The 16889-nt window shown below is 49.7% G+C and overlaps 5 protein-coding genes across 6 annotated transcripts; 1 reads left to right on the top strand and 4 right to left on the bottom strand.

Moving 5' to 3' along the window:
• Positions 1-400: 400 nt before the first annotated feature.
• On the bottom strand, positions 401-4895 carry FOIG_00606 (uncharacterized protein). 2 transcript variants are annotated; one of them, XM_031196875.1, is made up of 3 exons: positions 4312-4895; positions 2249-4150; positions 401-2198 (listed from the first exon to the last, which is right to left on the bottom strand). In XM_031196875.1, the coding sequence occupies exons 2-3, from the start codon at positions 3506-3508 to the stop codon at positions 1044-1046; spliced, it is 2415 nt and encodes an 804-aa protein (XP_031072642.1). In that variant the 5' UTR covers positions 3509-4150; positions 4312-4895; the 3' UTR covers positions 401-1043. The 2 variants fall into 2 exon arrangements, with proteins under 2 accessions (XP_031072642.1, XP_031072641.1); XM_031196874.1 differs by having other exon boundaries at positions 2249-4895.
• Positions 4896-8956: 4061 nt separating this feature from the next.
• On the bottom strand, positions 8957-12186 carry FOIG_00607 (threonyl-tRNA synthetase). Its single transcript, XM_031196876.1, has 7 exons — positions 11942-12186; positions 11769-11850; positions 11352-11703; positions 11031-11298; positions 10390-10965; positions 9677-10340; positions 8957-9619 (listed from the first exon to the last, which is right to left on the bottom strand). Exons 1-7 carry the CDS (start codon positions 12176-12178, stop codon positions 9465-9467), a joined length of 2334 nt encoding a protein of 777 aa, XP_031072643.1. The 5' UTR covers positions 12179-12186; the 3' UTR covers positions 8957-9464.
• Positions 12187-12286: 100 nt separating this feature from the next.
• Positions 12287-13582, bottom strand: FOIG_00608 (uncharacterized protein). The gene is made up of 2 exons (XM_031196877.1): positions 13302-13582; positions 12287-13248 (listed from the first exon to the last, which is right to left on the bottom strand). The coding sequence occupies exons 1-2, from the start codon at positions 13552-13554 to the stop codon at positions 12710-12712; spliced, it is 792 nt and encodes a 263-aa protein (XP_031072644.1). The 5' UTR covers positions 13555-13582; the 3' UTR covers positions 12287-12709.
• Positions 13583-13592: 10 nt separating this feature from the next.
• FOIG_00609 (uncharacterized protein) lies at positions 13593-14633 on the top strand. The gene is made up of 3 exons (XM_031196878.1): positions 13593-13976; positions 14035-14140; positions 14240-14633. The coding sequence occupies exons 1-3, from the start codon at positions 13846-13848 to the stop codon at positions 14312-14314; spliced, it is 312 nt and encodes a 103-aa protein (XP_031072645.1). The 5' UTR covers positions 13593-13845; the 3' UTR covers positions 14315-14633.
• On the bottom strand, positions 14308-16778 carry FOIG_00610 (protein disulfide-isomerase). The gene is made up of 3 exons (XM_031196879.1): positions 16235-16778; positions 15958-16174; positions 14308-15903 (listed from the first exon to the last, which is right to left on the bottom strand). The coding sequence occupies exons 1-3, from the start codon at positions 16371-16373 to the stop codon at positions 14739-14741; spliced, it is 1521 nt and encodes a 506-aa protein (XP_031072646.1). The 5' UTR covers positions 16374-16778; the 3' UTR covers positions 14308-14738.
• Between the last annotated feature and the right edge of the window lie 111 nt (positions 16779-16889).

Consider the following 16889-nt stretch of genomic DNA (forward strand, 5'->3'; position numbering starts at 1 on the left):
AGAATAAGAGAGTAAGCGGCTTTATGATCATATCGATGATAAGCTCGAAGAGCTGGAACCGCAGGATCTTATCAAAACGATCAACGTTATATCACAACCGTGCTTGATACACAAACGAGCAAGATATCGGTGCTACACCCCAATCGGCTTTGCATTCTTAGCAGAGACCTATAATAATAAGAACATGTGAGCAACAACAAGTAAAATGGACGTGACACTTGGCCACGTCAACGTAAAATAGTCTAATAGATAAATCAAAAAGTCTGTTGTGAAGCTATCGTAGTTCTAGCACAGCGTTCAACTTGGCACACTTCGAATTTTCACCAGCATTCTAGCGGTCAAGGAGTAGATGAGACACGGTATATCTGGAATGACGATGAGACTCGCGTGTCTCGGAGACTGTACCTGTATCGGTAATCACCGATGCTTTACGAAATTCATGTATGTCTCAGATCTGACTGAGCATGTGGAACATGCCTTGTACGTTAACTGATATTGTAACTGAAATAGATGCGGTGTGTAACCATCAAGGGAATAGAGAACATGCAAATAGTGATGTCCATATCGGGTAGGTAGTCATTCAATATCATCTTTGCAAACTACATAGATATACAGCTGACTTATACTTCACTCATTTGTCCCAAAAATGAAGATCCCGTCGCCCATGTCCTGATATCTATAGTCTCCCAAACAAAGTGACCGGGCTCAGCCCTGAGCCCCCAGGATAATGATGTCGGTGATAAAATAAGAAAATGATGAACGAAACCCATGATGAATAGCTCTGTAGTGAGGGTCTGTGTAGTTTGTGCCCTCAAATAAACCATCGCCGCCTATATAGAAGTGACGTGTTGTGAATGGCTAATGGTAATTTCTCAACAGATCATAATATGATAAGCCAAAACAAAAGGGGTATAATGCTAAGGAGAAAGATGCTTCGAATGAAGGAGAGTGACCAGCGAGGTCAAGCAAGTATAAAGATAATTTGTGAATCAAACGAAGATGCTTTGTGTATCTGATTCGAACGTAAGCCATCGAGAAATGTTTTAGAAGATCGGCAAGGCATCCCTCGAAACTGGAACTCGACGATAGCATTCACCGCGGCGTGTAGTCTCATCGGCTTGATAGCGCCATTCATCAGTGTCAGCATCGAGATAACGTTGCCAGGAACTAGAGAAATAGGGCTCAGCGGTACGGCCACATCGTTCAAGCTGGAGAAGGCCGCCACGATGACGGTCACTCGCCAAGACATTGAGTTCATGTCCGCCGTTGGTAAATGCAACGCCGCCGATCTCACCGAAGAAATCGACTGTCTGCTTCTTGCCAAAAGTCTGAGCATTAATGATGTTGACAATGTCAGCGTCCTCGGCAGCAACGAGTACTCTCTCGCCACTGCCGACGGGAGAGAAGCGCAGATTTCTCACACCAGCCATATCGGATCTGATAGTGCACAGAGGTGTACTGACACCCCGCGCGTCACACCAACGGCGAGCATCCCAGACCTTGACGCCCTTGTCCTGGAAACCGGTGGCTACTGTCCAACCATCATCGGACCAATCGCAGGCAAAACCATAGTCGCGGTGTCCGGACAGTTCCTGTTGAATCTCACCGGTATCGGCGTCGGTAATAAGTACCTTGAAGTCATCACCGACCATGACTCTCAAGCGGCCATCAGGTGAGATACGCGAACAGTTGAGTGGGAATCGATACCTGCTCTGCATCAAGAACTGCTGTGTAGAAAGGTCTAGAACGCGGAATCCCTCGTCGTTACTGGCAATGGCAGCCACAGGACCAGAAGATCGTCGGGGTTGGTAGATCTGGACATGATTGGTGATACCTCCCATATTTGAAGTAATGAAACCTTCTGCAAAGTCTCTCTTGTCTTCAGAATCCAGGCTTTTGAGATAGTATTCGCCATTGCAAGTTCCTGCAAACATGGCTCCGTGGTTTGCATCAAGGGCAGAGATGAGAGCTCCCAGACCATGTATATGACTGTTGTCAAGTACGAGCTCTACTTTTCCTGTGACAGTGTTGATTCGGTTGATCCCTCTCCTGCCAGGATAGTAGACCTGCGATATTGAGGGGCATGCTAGGACGCTCCGTAGTTGAAAATGAGCTAGGTAGACATCTTGGCGGATAAGGAATCTCTTGAATCTCATAAAGTTTTGAGTCGGGGGGATAGCTACGTCAGCCATGTGAGGCTACCTTGAGGTCAGCTGAGAAGACTCAATCAAAGGCAACTGGTACTTACACTCCATCTGTCTGAACCTTGCTTGTTGACATAATTCCTGAAAGTGGCACATCGTATTTGCCGCGCATACTCCCTGGTAGTGTTCATAGATGCCCAATCCAAGCCTTGTATGTCATAGTCATCGCCGTGAAGGTCCTTGTACTGAACATCGCGGATGTGTGTATTTGCTTGACGGCGAATGTCTTCTGGACAGGGTGCGTTCACCCGCGAGGCGGATGGACAGGAGGAAGAACGAGCATGGAATGCCCAGTGTCTCAAAAAGTCAACCAGGCACAGATTTTCAGACCCAAGCATAGTCGGGTTGGGGTTGCTAAGTAGTGGCAGGCCCAGGAGCCCTGCCGGCAAAGGAGGCGCATTATCCTCCAACGTAGCTGCGTCTTCGGTCAAGACAGCACCCCATGGCGCAGGAGGCGGAACAGCATTCATGATTAGGTCGTTGTCAACTATGGTGGGCGGATGGAAGGCGGCTTGCGAAAGATAGTTGGTTGAGTTATTGATAGGGGATGATTCATCATTGTCACCCTCAGATAGAATAGATTGGTCGTCCGTGAAGTGTTCAAGTTCGTCGAATGCGTCGTCGAGAGGAGCGCCACCTTCGCTGTCGCTCATATCAATATCATAATCCACGTTGTGGTAAGGGGGTATGTGGTCAGAGTCCAGGTCGAGATATGTGGGAGGTGTCCAATAGTCGTCCAAGAAAGGTGGGTGGGTGGAAGTGTCCAAATCAAGATCAATACCGTCCTGATGCTCTTGATCTGGGTCGGACTCGGACTCCGGGGGTTCAGACTCGGATTTATAGGTCTCGATGTAGGTGTTAGAGGAGAATTGGTCGTAATTGTTCTGGTCTGAGAACTCGGTGGCGATTGCAGTAGAAGAGCCGTCAGTCACTATCGCGAAAGTAGGTGTCTTGGTAGCGGAGATGGTATTGTCTTCGACGGGGAACGCATCTGTCATAGGCGAATCGGCCGTCAATTCAGGGATGTTGTATGATTCCTCTGTGCTGGGTAGGAGAGGTGAATTATATTGCTGCTGGCCACCATGAGGTTGTGAATGAGCGTGGGCGTTGAAGCTATTATAAGAGGCGTCGCTGGTAGTGAGTGAGTCCGCAAGTTGATGATGCTCAGGTTGGAGACCCTCATCCCGCAAGAGAGCCCCAACAACGTTCACAGATGAATCGGCAATGGAGGCTGTTGTATTTGTGGCCGGCGGGGGGTTGTCTCGTAGGCGGCTCTTAGACTTATTAAGAGCGGAGTGGCGCATCGTGAGGCCAGGGTCCAGCTCCGCGACGGAGCGAAGGGGAAAGCCGAAGCTTTTCTACAGTACGGCCGTGCTAGCGAGTCGAGGCAGAGCAGACGGCTTCTGCATACGGGCAAGCTCCAAAAAGGGGGCTGAAGAGGCCAGAGAGACTTGGGCTATGGCTCTGACTTGGATTCTGAGTCGCTCGCGTGCTAGAGGCGCGCTGACGGTCCAGCAGATTGGCGATTGCTTGCTTTTGATAGAGAGACAGGAGGCGGAAATGTCTCTGATTTGGACGCCGCAAGATGGACGATGGAGGGATGGGAGGGGGCGGTCCAGTTTAGAGCGACGGCGAGGGGACAGGCAGTCCGTTTAACAGTGGGAGTGGGCTGCAGATCGTGTTGGACTAGGGCAAAATAGTGCGGTAAGCTGTGGTTGGGGCCTTGTTTCGGCGTCAAACGGCTGGTAGTGTCGAGATTGATGGGATGGGGGCTGAATTGAACTCGAGGAGCGGGTATCGTATATTATTGTATTATGGAATGACTATGAATTGTGGTCTATGTCGAGTACAAGTGAGGCGTCATGCTAGCAAGGGTGCGGCGGGCAGGGACAGGACAACAGCAGCTGAGATGGACGAGGCAACTCGCAAGTACCTAGAGAGGAGGTCTAGGCAAGGGTTAGCTAGGTTGCGGCGAAGCAGAGTCATGAGTGAGAATGAGCGGTATAAGATCGAGCGATTTGTTGTGGAGGGAATGTGGTCATTGTTTGGTCGAATGTGAGATACTCGAGGTTAACATGATAAATGATGAAAGGTCCTCCGTACTTACCTCTAGGGAAGGGGAACTAGGCCCTCGGTCAACTAGAAAACCTAAAGTGGCTGCCCGCATTTAGCATTCGGGGACATAGACAGGGGGGGTGGCAGATCACTAGAGGTCTCCGGGAAACGCCGTGGGTTAGGTAGGGGATGGAGGTTCCTTGTTTCAGCATAAGCCATGCCGTGGTGTATTGGATGCCAGAGAAATACCAGCCTGACGCCTCTTTTGTTTCTGCTGATCGGGTCAAGATTTGGAGGGTGATTGATTGATGATGATGGGTGAAAGTGCAGGGGGTATATACAGCTTAGGTAGTGTAGTTAGTGGAGATGTATTAGTGCTAGGTAATGCTTTATGAGATGGAGGGGAAAGATCCATGGATATGGGATGAGCAGAACGGGGGCTGTTTTGACAAGCGAGAATTGAATGTTGTTGCAGAGTCTGGTATACATGATTGCTTTTTTCTTCTCCTTGTTCTACTGTTATTTATGCTAGTAAAGGTAGCAGAAGAAATATTGGTGTATACGTAATGAAACAGCAACTGACTCGAAGATGATGCTCATCAGTTATCATCAGTAACAAAGGCCGTGCCCTTGTTTGTACGAAGACGAGAAACAGAATGAATGGATGGTCAGTCAGCCTCTCCGTACTTTAACCGTGCCCTCAGCACAGACAGACGCTAGTCAACGATCTGAACGATTGAGGGGAGCGGGTGAGCGGGCTGGCGCGCGGTAGCTTGGATCATATCTAGAGGAGAGAGGAGGTCTCGTCAGAGTGACTTGACGACTGTCCTCTATTCATACACAAATTAGAGTGCACTGTACACTTCGTGTCTGGAATACTATTGAGGTCCTCAACGCCGAAGCCCTTGTCCTTGCTTGTTTTCAGGCTACATATCACAATATTTTCGTATAATCATGCATACAATATCCTTCTCAGTTTAAACCAAGGTTATGCATCTGTTTCTCCATACATACATAGGTACGATTGCCCGGCTCCCCAGCATTTAAGTTGCCCGATTGAGAGATGGATGCATGCAGACATGAATTGCATGGATCTAGGGGCTTGACCAACAGTGACAGGGGCCTTGAATGGGGAATGCAACCCGATCTTCATTCGCCCTCGGCTAGGACTTTTATCAATCTTTCTCCTTTTGCGTAGTAGTTGAGCTGTCGACTCCTCGCTAAATACAAACTATATCAACTATCTGTATACTACCCAATATAGGAACGAGAAACAGGTCTTGTGAACTTGCCATATACCATTCTTGGTAATGGAATACCCGCGGTACTACAACGCATCTGCGACATCTGTCCACACCGAGCGACCTGCAGATCCAACCATTGCGATAGGCAATGCTCCCATATCCATATCAGGAGATTCCTGCCTGCTTACACACATCACTCGAACCGCTGGTAATAATAGACTGCTTATTTCGTCAAGACCACAGCCTGCTTCTCGTACAACCCCAATCTGACCATAGACAGCCGGATATTCCATTATATTCTCGCAAACTTGGCCAGCTTGGATGACACTGAGATCCTCGCATTGTACAACCTACAACCCTGGTGAAACAGCATCAGCATACGATGTTCTGTGTCACCCCAGACTCACTCACTGCCCAAGGTCAATATCAGGTCAATATCGATCGGGCAGATAAATATTATCTTAGGGATCTTTCATGCCACGAGGGACGCTAAGCCCACATAATCATTCATGCCAACTATAACCGTACAGTTGGTTTGATGGGAAATGACAATTGGGGACTACGGACCTGGCCTCCATGTCTCGCACCGAACTGGGCTACTGTATGAAGTGCTTGACCGGTCTGAACTGGCCACTGGCCAGTCAGAATACCTAGGAAATAATGAGGCCCTCTGTTACGTACCTTACAGCTTACTTTACTCTCTGACTGTCTGTCACTGTCTCAAATCACGGACCCTCATGTCGTTTGTTATCTGAGCTGGGTTTAGCTCGATTTGACTTGAGTTGGCCGTTGCAGTAGTGAATGTCACCAGACCGGCTTCCAGATGCAATGCAGTACATACATATATGCCTGACAACGGAATACTACGCCATATTACACCTTGAGAACGACTCACTTGCCCACTAAGCTGATACTGAAGCTCACCTCATTGGCATCGGCGCTGTCTCATCTTTTCGTGCCACCCACCAAAATCAAAAACCCCCATTCGACGCATCCCTCCAGCGCGGGATGCACACACGCAATCCCACGGACCTGGAACACAGCAAAGCAAAGTGCTGTAATGCGTGACCTAGCACATGGAGACAGAGACAGAAGGACGTATTACGTGACGCCCTGCTTCTTCTCACCTCGATGATACTCTAGAGTCGCAGGCGGATCTGACCGAGCAGGCATTTGGCTGCCAAGCCCGACCATGGGTGGCTAGTCTTTTCCTGTAGTGGTTGTAGATGCAGATGCAGCTCAGGTTTTCTTGCCGAGGATGTTTGTGTTCGTCACAGAATTCGAAAAACTCCGAGACCAGGGACCGCAATAAACAATGGCTCGTACGTACGCCCAGAGCCAAAAGAGTCAAACTGTACTGTATGGGTATTGGGTGTCAACTCAGTTCTGCTCTCACCGTGGCCATAAGCATGTCTTGCTCTTTTCCCTGCATGGTGGATGTCTCTCCTACAAGGCTCCACTATACATGATCTATCACCAAAGCATCAAACACCAGCAAAACTGCGAAATTCACGCTGCCGCCCTGTTATTTCCATACTCATAGCCCGACATGTTGTCATAGTCCCGTCTTCTATTTTCTTTTCAGCTACTAAGAGCAGTGCTTATTTGCCCAGCACTCTTACGTGCTGTCATCGCTTCTTCTAATTTATCGTAGCTCCTCAAGTTACTCAACCATCTGTTGGCTGGCACACAAATTTGACACATCATAAACCATCCCGTGACTCGTTTAGACGCGCCGCCTCATTGCTCATCTCCCTTTAGTCGGCCTCGAGAATTGCTCTTTGTTCGTGCGTTTATTAGCCTTAGCCCACAATCTTCTTTCTCTCACCAGCTTCGTGGGGCCTCTCTTTTCTTTTTCTATCAGAAGTGATATATCATGTTTTGCCCACTTCCACTCGACGCCATTTTTCACCGGCAAATAAACCGAGCATGGCCTCCACTTGAAATACTTTTCAGACATAATCAGTGGCTTGGGTTCTTGTGGTCTGGAGTCGGCAATGACACCCATACTGAAGTATACCTATGCTGTAAGTCACCGTGATATACCTAATTACCCCAAGTGTTATTCAACTGTGTTTATCCTCAACTTGTGTTTCTCCCACTGCGTTGTCTTGCGACCTGATCCAATCTATTACTAACCCGCCGAGCCAGCCTCGGTCCACTAACATTCATAGTTTTTCCCCGAATGCCAAAACCTTCTTTTCTCAATTTGCCTTTTTCCTCCTCTTTTCCCCCTCACTTCCCCTCCTTCACCCCGTGATAGCCCTCGATTCTCACGATAGAATATTTACACTATCAATTCAACTAACTCGACCGCGCATTTCAACTCCATAAACCACGCCCAGTATGGGCCGTTGCCGCCGCCCAATGCGATGCTGTTGATAAAGGCCTGCTGTTGCCTCGATATGCCCTGACCCCGTTCCAAGCGATCGGCTAGGTCTTCCAACGCCTCCATCTGGCCTGCGATATATTCGATGAGGGATGTATCTTCCTCGATACCGAGGAGCTGTACTTGGCAACCGAAGATTGCTAGATTAACTTGCTGTATTGGTGGCAATTTGTCAACATGCGGCAGGGATTTTCTTGTAATTTTATAACGCCGCAGGAAGGAATGCAAAATGGGGATATGCTTAAACTTAAGCCTATTAATATCTGTTGGAGGACCGGTTATATAGTCATTGACTACCGAGACCGGATAGCCGTGGCCGGGTTAACTATTGTTGATAATAATTGCGCAGCGGCATATCTTATGATAGAAGTCGAGGTTCTTAGCTTGTTTTGATGCGGCCTTTTGGCGTTAGAGCCTTGGTGGTAATCGCCTTAACAGAGTAATGATAGAGAGGGCATTCGGCCTTCCAAGGATAGGGAAAACATCTTCTTTATGCTTATAGATTGAGGCCACTTGTTCAGTTGGATCTTAAGGTTCAAGGCAGCAGCTATGTAGTCTGCTAAGACTTAATATTAAGGTTATTATGTTTTTTGGCGTAGTATATAACGCCTTATATTATATTGTATTAAAAACAAACACCTTATTTTATTATCTTGCTTTAACGCCTTTGGCTTCACTCTACGCGTTGCTAGATGGGCATTTTGACTTTAAAATACCTAATTACAGGTACTTCAAGGCGTAATCTTTTACGCCTCAAATGACATGTTCATTCAACTCTCGGTCTCATAATGTAGTAGGTCAGCATACCAAGAAGCTTGAATATCCTATCCAACTGCCCCTATTCGTCACGCTGAGAAAACGCAACTTTCGGCAGCTCTTCTCATCCCAACTCAAGCCATGATTAACCAGCCTTACGCCCGGGAAGTGGCTTAAAATCGGGAGTATCGATTTTCTTAAACTTTCAATCAGCCATCGTCATGTTACACAACGAGGCCAACAATCCCTTCGACTCGAGGAAAACACGGCTTGTCCGGCTCTCCTTCGCCCGACCTTTGACTGTTCGTCACTTCTCATATTATCCCTGTCTCCTCTTCTCGACATGAAGCTAAAAAGGCTTCTATTGTGGATCTTAGACTTACACTTGTACAGCCTGATGGATGTCAAGTCTCTTGTGGCTTGTGATATTCGCTAGGCAGCGATCGAGCTCGATAGCCTATCTCACATTACCCAATTCTCCCCCAATCTCATTGACTAGGCACCCCAAAACATCAGGATGCATGTTGCTTGTCACATCAAACTTCCACCTCTAGCTTGCGGCTATGAGTTCATCCCGTGGGATCTGACACCAATCAACCACCAGCCAGCTTGTTCAAGAAGCGTTCTTTTCTCCATTGACCGCTACTTTGATATCTGTTTCTGTTCTTGACTCTACCTCTCCATGCGGGTTCCCGTGCCTGTCATCATCTAACGTGTCTCATTTCGTTGACTGTGAATTCATATACCCTCTGCTTTTAATCTCACCCTCTGTACGCGCCGTCCCTTTCAGTGTCATAGCAAACCTATCACATCCCTCTACAGCTTGTTCACAAGTCCTCGCGAAGACTTGAGCTGAACCATCTTCTCAAGAGCTTCGTCAATAGGAACCAGCTCACCCTTCGCCTGGGTGGCCTGGTCGTCTCGGTTACGGATGTTGAGGGTGCGTGAGCTGGCCTCCTCGGCACCGACAACTATACAATCTGGTTAGCCATTGGCCTTAAACAAGGCAGCTTTCATTCCAAACTCACCAAAGATAAAGTTGTACTGCTCCAGCTGACCGGTGCGGATCTTCTTCTGGAAAGTGTTGCTGCTCAGGTCCACATCACTGTAGAGTCCCTTTGCGCGGAAGATCTGCTGGACCTCCTTGGCGTAGTCGTTGGCAGCAGGCATGACAGGTACAACCAAGACCTGTCGGGGGCTGAGCCAGAATGGCCACTTGCCGCCAAAGTGTTCGGTCAGAATACCAAACATTCGCTCGAAGCTGCCTAGAACGGCTCGGTGAATCATGACAGGTCGTGCGTATCCGGCAGGGAGATCTTCCTCGGGGTTGCTACCATCACTGACTCCGGTCTCGCCCTTGTTAGCGACATATCGAAGCTTGAATCGTCGAGGCAGGTTGAAGTCGAGCTGCATAGTACCGCATTGGTGCTCACGCTTCAGGGCATCGAACAGAGCAATATCGATCTTGGGTCCATAGAAAGCACCATCGCCGGGGTTAAACTCCCACTTAGCACCGGTTTTTTCGGAGAATGAGTTGAGAGCCTCTTCAAGCTTCTTCTCGGCGGAATCCCAGGTAGCGATGTCACCAACGTACTTCTCGGGTCGGGTGGACAGCTTAAGCTTGAATGTGAAACCGAAGATACCGTAGACACTGCTCAAAAAGTCGAAAGCAGATTCAATTTCCTCTCGGATCTAGAGTACGTCAGTAGAAGCATGGGGCAGTTAGTAGAAGTCATCATACCTGGTCCACGGTACAGAAGATGTGAGCATCGTCCTGTTGGAAACGACGGACTCGAGTAAGACCAGAAAGAGCACCGGAGAACTCGTTTCGGTGCAAAACACCAAAATCGGCCATCCTCCAGGGGAGGTCCTTATAAGTGACATCGGAGTGGGCAAAGATCTTACAGTGTCCAGGGCAGTTCATGGGCTTCAAACCAAACTTCTCCTTCTCAACCTCAAAGGTGAACATGTTCTCCTCGTAGTGGCCCCAGTGACCTGATGTCTTCCACAAATCCGCCTTGTACATGTTTGGAGACATAACTTCGTCGAATTCACGTTTTTGGTACTCGCCTTTGATGAGCTCCATCAAGGCATTGTAGATGCGCACACCGTGTGGTAGGAAGAAAGCAGATCCAGGAGACGCCTCGTCGAAGAAGAAGAGCTTTTGATCTGTGCCGATCTTTCGGTGATTGCGCTTGGCAGCCTCGGCCAGGAAGTGCTTATACTCTTCAAGAGCCTTCTTGTCGGGGAATGAGATACCAGCAATACGCTGGACAGACTCGTTGTTGCTGTCACCAAGCCAGTAGGCAGCGGAATTCTGTTGAATATCAGCTCAAGCCCGTCGCGTCAAGATTAGGAATCGTATATATCATATTGACATACCCTGAGAACGGAAAAGGCCTTGATGTTGCCAGTGGTGGGGACGTGAGGTCCTCGGCACAGATCGATCAGGGGACCGCATCGGTACACAGTACTCTTGGTGCCATCGGGAACACGCTGTTGAATGAAATACTCCTTGTACTTGCTGTACTTGAACATCTCAAGGAGTTCGTCCTTGGTCATTTCCAGACGCTCGAAAGGCTGCTTCTGTTTGACGATGTTGTTGGAGAGCTGCTCAAGGGCCTTCTTATCCTCATCAGTGACGACTTGCCTAGGGCTTTGTCAGTAAAGTCTCCAGAAAATTAGTCGAAGCCTTCTACGCACTCTCCCATGTTGGCCATATCGTAGTAGAATCCAGGGGGGTCCTCAGTAGGGGGACCGTTGCACAGATAACAACCAAAGCGTTTCTCGGCGGCCTCTCCAAGAATATGGGCAGAAGAGTGCCAGAAGACCTTCTTGCCTTCGGTGTGTTCAAAGTCAAGGAGCTCGAGCTTGCAGCTCTTCTCGAGCGGTCGGGTCAGATCCCACAACTCACCATCAACTCTGGAGATGACAGTGCGCTCGAAAAGAGACTTGGAGATGCCCTTGGCGATAGCGCCAGGGGTGGTCTCCCAAGAAGTTCCCTTCTCCTCTTTACCATTGGGAAGCGAGATGGTGATTTCCTCGCGGGGTTTGGCTATGATCCTTGTCAGTCGATTCGAGTCGAGGGACAGAAGCGTGGGGAGGATTTGGATCACCCACCAGCGATTTCGGCGTCCTGTCGGGCCTTGATCTTGTCGAAGAGATCGAGTCGGTGCTGGATGAACTCGGGAGTCTCAGGGAGCTATCATACACGGTTAGCAGATTCCAAAACAGTGTCATGATGCCCTGCAATGTATCGTCATGTACACCGCAGTCAAGAAAGGGACACCAACTTCGAGGCCAGCAGACTTTCCACCCTTGGCAGACTTATCCTTGGGTTGCTTCTCTTTGGACTGCTTAGCAGGGCGAGAAGGCAAGCTCTTCTCAGACGCGCCCTCGGCCGCCTTGGCAGCATCAGCTTGATCGGACGACATGTTGAGAACTCTCGCGCGGATGTTGAAGATTTGGTGGGAGGAAGTTGGGTACTTGAAAGTGGTCTTGTCTCGTCGATGGCGGGGCACAAGGGGCATTAAACACGAAGGTGGGGTTAGAATTGAGTCACTGCGAATTTGGCAGGGGCACGGGAATAGTACCGTTTGGTTGGGCACTTTAGTATCAAGAGATGTAGCCTTAGAAACTTGCCTCAATATCAAATAGAGATGCCATTGATGTATCAGTTATCCTATCTAAGTTCAAAATAGTTATTTACTGTATTTTGGCATGCCCCAATAAATTTGGTTCCTCTTAAACAATAGTCACATGCCGAAAACCGAAAACCAGTCTCTTCGTCCTCTTCAGCTCACTCACACGACACTTGGGCAGTAGAGTCAGACCGAACAATATATACCACGCAATGAAACTCATGATGACCAATGCAGAAGGACTCAGTCCAATTCCGACATCGCAGGTTTCGACTCACTCACAATAATCGTCTTGTCCTAGGTAAATCAGGGGTATCAAGCTATTTTCCAACCCAGAATCCGTAACGCCATGCCATCCCGTTTCCGTGTCATAAATCGTGCCAAAACCGCATCCGCAAACAAGAACAAAACAGACAGTATTCAAAGTCCATAGCGTGTGACACACTCTTCCTTATGCGCCTCCAAACAATCCAGTGCGCAGACTCTTGTTCCGCACTTCATACACCTCACACGTCCCCAATACCCGCAGACCTCACAGAACGATCTAACGGGATACTTGTTGTCTCGATGGCCCGTCACTTCGCCATAGTTGAAGGGAGGGTGGGAAAGGAGCCTGCGCAGCTCCTCATCAGATGGCATGTCGGGAACACGCGACATAAGTAAAGGATCGTTGTCGCCAGGGTGGCTCGGTGGTGAAGGCCTCGATGATTCAGGAAGAACAGTCGGGGCATCGGCGTCGGCCATCGCCATGTCTTCTTCTTGCGGTGGTTTGGAGGACGAGGGAGTATCTCTTCGACTATTCGATGGCCGTTTGTTGTTTGCGCCAGAGGCAGTGGACCGAGAATTCGTAAGGTTGGCCTCTGCAAGTGCCTGCATCGCGAGGAAATCGTCTAAGTGGTTCCCAAATGTCTTCTGCGATTGTAAAATCTTACGAACATTAGGTGTGTGTTTTCCTTGCGCTGCCAGAAGTCAATCTCTCGTCTTTCACGTAATGCTGAGGTCTCGCACATACTTCTTCCGCTCTTGACTGGCAACGGTATTGTGTTATCCTTTCCACCATCTTTATCTAAAGCCTCGGCTTCTTTTCGAATTTTATTATCTTGTCGAGCCGTCAAATCGCTATATGTAAGGCCAGGAACATTCCTGGCGCGCTTCCTGTTGGTAGGCGCTGTCGGGCGGCTGATTGTATTGTCGGGGACATAAGCCCAGCCTGGCGCCGAGGTTGTCTTTGCGCTGGCAAGCTCGATGACCCCGAAATTGTTCATTGTTGTTTATAATTCAGGAGAAGAAGAAGAAGAAGAATATGACGAAGGGAGAGTATCGAGGACCTCCATAGAAAATCCACACCAAACCGCTGGTGTCGTGACATAGCCAATCACGGGCCAGAAAGCTCGAACAGCACACTCCAATTCCCGCCGAGCTCAGAATATTCCGAGCACCCGGCTCCGATAGTAGCTCTGCCGTAACTGTACCTCTGACGTCCATCGCCATCGATACCTATTGCTCTCACGAGATAAACACCGCACAATCCGACGTCCACCACCGAAATCGCAGCAATGTCTTTCGCCTCAAGAGTCCTGTCCTCCAGCAGCCGCGCGCTGGCTACCCGATCCTTCAGCACCTCTGCCCGACGGATGGCCGATTCGCCTCTTCCTGCCAGGAAACCTCTGGGAGCTTTCCGTGGAGGGTTAGTGATGACAGAAACAGCCTTTTGACGGGAATAATGTTGTTGACTTTGTTGTCAGTCTTTTCGGCTTCCTTCTCGGTAGCTTCCTCGCCGGCAGCGCCGCCTACAGCTATCTCCTCAAGGAGTACAAGATCGCCAACGACCTGTTGACCGAGGATATTTATGTGCGTAACGAATGAGATGAGGCAATTGATAAGAGAGAGCCTCATCTAACTTTCCTCCAATTTCAATCGCTTGACCAGGTGCTAACATTTTTCGACCAGACTCTACAAGCCTCCGTCACCCGTCTGAGCAACCACGTCCAGGCTCTGGAGACCAGGACACAGGGCAAGAAATAGACGGAAAAGACAGGATAAAGACATAATTGTATAAAATAGTCGGAGCTAGGGGGCAGAATGAGCTCCGTTGGCTCTCTGGTGGACGCGTTGAGATGAGGATGGCTCCCATTGCATTTCCTATTAGTGTTTGGGTTTGAGATTGTCATGCAAGGCGATTGGGGAGATTTGTACGATCATGTGCTATGTTACGAGCATAACTGCAAGCCCAATCCATAAGATATCATGCGGTCTGTGTAAGAGAAACATCAAAGTCACGGTGAAGTTGAGACAGATATCAATATAGTAGTCAAGTCATGAAATGGTCCCATTGCCACGGAAACTAAAACCTAGAGAGGTGCGATCAAATGTGAGCACCCAAAAGAACCCGCGCCCAAAAAATCAGATATACCCCATTTTGTGTACTATTGTTGTTGACATCAATTCTTTACAGCTCATCATGGACATCCTCTTCCTCGGCATCCTTCTTCTCCTCCTTCTTCTCCTCACTAGCGGCGGGGGCGGCCTCCTCAGTGCCCTCCTCCTTAACGGGGAGCTCGGCCTTGTACTTGCCGTTCTCCTTGATGAAGTTGGCGAGGTCCTCGACGGTGCGAGAGCCCTGGTAGGTGACGGGAGCGTCCTTAGCACCAGCGGCGTAGAGCTTGATGGTGGGGAATCCCTGGATCTCATCGGGGACATCGTTGAGGGTAGCGTCAACCTTGGCGATGACAACCTTGTTCTTGAACTCGGAAGCGGCGAACTGAGAAGCAAGGTCCTCGTACTTGGGGGCGAGAGCCTTGCAGTGACCGCACCAAGGAGCGTAGAACTCAATCAGGACATCCTTGGTGTCATCGAGGACAATGTCGTTGTAGCTCTTGGCAACGACAACAGTGACGGGGCCCTCCTGGGTCTCGGGAATGGGCTCAGACTTGATGCTAGGCTCAATCTTGCCAGCGGCGAAGTCCTCAACGAACTTGGCGATGTTGTCATGTGTGATCTCCTTCTCCTGGTCGAAGGGGAACTTCTGGTTCTTGACAACCTCCTGGATGGCGAATGAGGGGAACTTGTCAGCCTTGAGGTTCAGGTTACCAGCGTGAGCGCCGAAGGCCTTGGCGTCAATTGTGGCGAAGTTGATCTTGCCCTTGAACTTCTCAGCGATGGGCTTGAGGGCATCGCCAAGCTCCTTGCGCTCCTCAGGAGTCTCCGAGAAGATGTATGCAAGGGGAATGCCAGCGGACATGTAGCCGGCGTAGGTCTCAGGCCCAACCTCACCAATGAGAGGGGTGGCAGAGGTGGTAATGAAAGAGGCAATGGCATCCTCCTCGAACTTCTCGGTGAAGGTGTTCTTGCCCTCATCGAAAGACTTGTAGACAACCAGGGCGGGGGCCTTAACGCCCTCAGCCTCGGCAACAGCAGCGTCGTTGACGCCACCGAAGAGGTAGGTATCACGGAGACCCTCGGCGAGCTTGGAGAAGGTCTCGTTGGAGCTCTTATCGTCGGCGTTCAGGTAAGCGACGACGACAACCTTGTCGGCGGTCTTGAACTCCTCGAGGGTGTCCTTTGTGAGAATGGAGACAGCGGGGAGGGACTGCTTGATCATGTAGGAAGTGATACTGTAAAAATCGGTCAGTCGAAATCTCAGCTGATCATGACAGGTGTCGGCTTACCCAGCAGCCTTGCGCTGGCCAGAGTAGGGAGTGACATTCTCAAGGCCACGGAAGACCTTGAGGGTGGGGTAACCCTCGACGCCCTGGTCTTTGCAGAGGTCGGACTCCTCAGTGCAGTCAATCTTGGCGAGCTTGATGTTCTTCTCCTTGAGGGTTGTAGCGGCCTCCTCATACTCGGGGGCGAGGGCCTTGCAGTGACCGCACCAGGGAGCAAAGACTGTGGAAAGAAGCTGTTAGCGACGGATGGAGGGGAAGAGAGGCTTCAATTGGGTCTTACACTCAGCAAGGACGAGATCGTTGGACTTGACGAACTCCTCGAAGGTGTCCTTGGTCAGCTGGTGAACATCTGAGTCGGCAGCAGAGGCATAGGCAGCCAGAGCAGCCATGAAGCTGCAAGCGATCTTCTTGTGGTGCATGATGGGCTGTCTTTTTGTTGGGGTATCCTATAAAACACAAAGAGAGGGTTCCGCTGAACAGGACAGGACAGGCAATATAAAGGAAGGAGGAGGAGGAGGAGGAGGAAGATTTGAGTTGGGAAGTGGAGGGAAGATGGAGGAGAGTTTTGTAGTTGGAGCTTGAGGACAGGTAACGTACATCTACACCCACATCCACAGCCGCATGTACCGTACTGTAGAGAAAGCTACGGGAGGGTACAATGGTTCGAAAGAGGTTGGAGCCAACTAACAGCAGTCAACCCCACTCGGAGACAACTCCCGCTGAGTCTTGCGCGGGTCAAAGGTGGAGGGGTGAGGGATTGCCCGGGGGTCCAACTTTCAATTGAACAAGTGTCCCTTTTGTTTGGTGGCACTGGACTTTCTCTCGTTGATCAAGCACAAGCCCACAGCCCATACCGCCGGAGCACTCTACAGACAGGCACGGCCCCTCCAAAGCGGCGGAAAGCTAGTGGGCTTCCTTACCGGGCTCTAAGCCCT

The sequence above is a fragment of the Fusarium odoratissimum genome, assembly GCF_000260195.1.
Source record: "Fusarium odoratissimum NRRL 54006 unplaced genomic scaffold supercont1.1, whole genome shotgun sequence".
NCBI classification, from domain to species: domain Eukaryota; kingdom Fungi; phylum Ascomycota; class Sordariomycetes; order Hypocreales; family Nectriaceae; genus Fusarium; species Fusarium odoratissimum.

What these genes read in the sequence shown, in the direction of transcription:
- FOIG_00606 (XM_031196875.1), bottom strand. Translation starts at nt 3,508, where the DNA reads ATGCGCCACTCCGCTCTTAATAAGTCTAAGAGCCGCCTACGAGACAAC. An exon ending in AAGGTTCAGACAGATGGAGT is followed by an intron (nt 2,199 to 2,248) that starts GTAAGTACCAGT and finishes ACCTCAAGGTAG; the next exon opens with CCTCACATGGCTGACGTAGC.
- FOIG_00607 (XM_031196876.1), bottom strand. Translation starts at nt 12,178, where the DNA reads ATGCCCCTTGTGCCCCGCCATCGACGAGACAAGACCACTTTCAAGTAC. An exon ending in GAAAGTCTGCTGGCCTCGAA is followed by an intron (nt 11,851 to 11,941) that starts GTTGGTGTCCCT and finishes CGTGTATGATAG; the next exon opens with CTCCCTGAGACTCCCGAGTT. An exon ending in GCAGTACAACTTTATCTTTG is followed by an intron (nt 9,620 to 9,676) that starts GTGAGTTTGGAA and finishes CAGATTGTATAG; the next exon opens with TTGTCGGTGCCGAGGAGGCC.
- FOIG_00608 (XM_031196877.1), bottom strand. Translation starts at nt 13,554, where the DNA reads ATGAACAATTTCGGGGTCATCGAGCTTGCCAGCGCAAAGACAACCTCG. An exon ending in GCCAGTCAAGAGCGGAAGAA is followed by an intron (nt 13,249 to 13,301) that starts GTATGTGCGAGA and finishes GACTTCTGGCAG; the next exon opens with CGCAAGGAAAACACACACCT.
- FOIG_00609 (XM_031196878.1), top strand. Translation starts at nt 13,846, where the DNA reads ATGTCTTTCGCCTCAAGAGTCCTGTCCTCCAGCAGCCGCGCGCTGGCT. An exon ending in CTGGGAGCTTTCCGTGGAGG is followed by an intron (nt 13,977 to 14,034) that starts GTTAGTGATGAC and finishes CTTTGTTGTCAG; the next exon opens with TCTTTTCGGCTTCCTTCTCG. An exon ending in TGTTGACCGAGGATATTTAT is followed by an intron (nt 14,141 to 14,239) that starts GTGCGTAACGAA and finishes TTTTTCGACCAG; the next exon opens with ACTCTACAAGCCTCCGTCAC.
- FOIG_00610 (XM_031196879.1), bottom strand. Translation starts at nt 16,373, where the DNA reads ATGCACCACAAGAAGATCGCTTGCAGCTTCATGGCTGCTCTGGCTGCC. An exon ending in CGATCTCGTCCTTGCTGAGT is followed by an intron (nt 16,175 to 16,234) that starts GTAAGACCCAAT and finishes TTCTTTCCACAG; the next exon opens with TCTTTGCTCCCTGGTGCGGT. An exon ending in GGCCAGCGCAAGGCTGCTGG is followed by an intron (nt 15,904 to 15,957) that starts GTAAGCCGACAC and finishes CGATTTTTACAG; the next exon opens with TATCACTTCCTACATGATCA.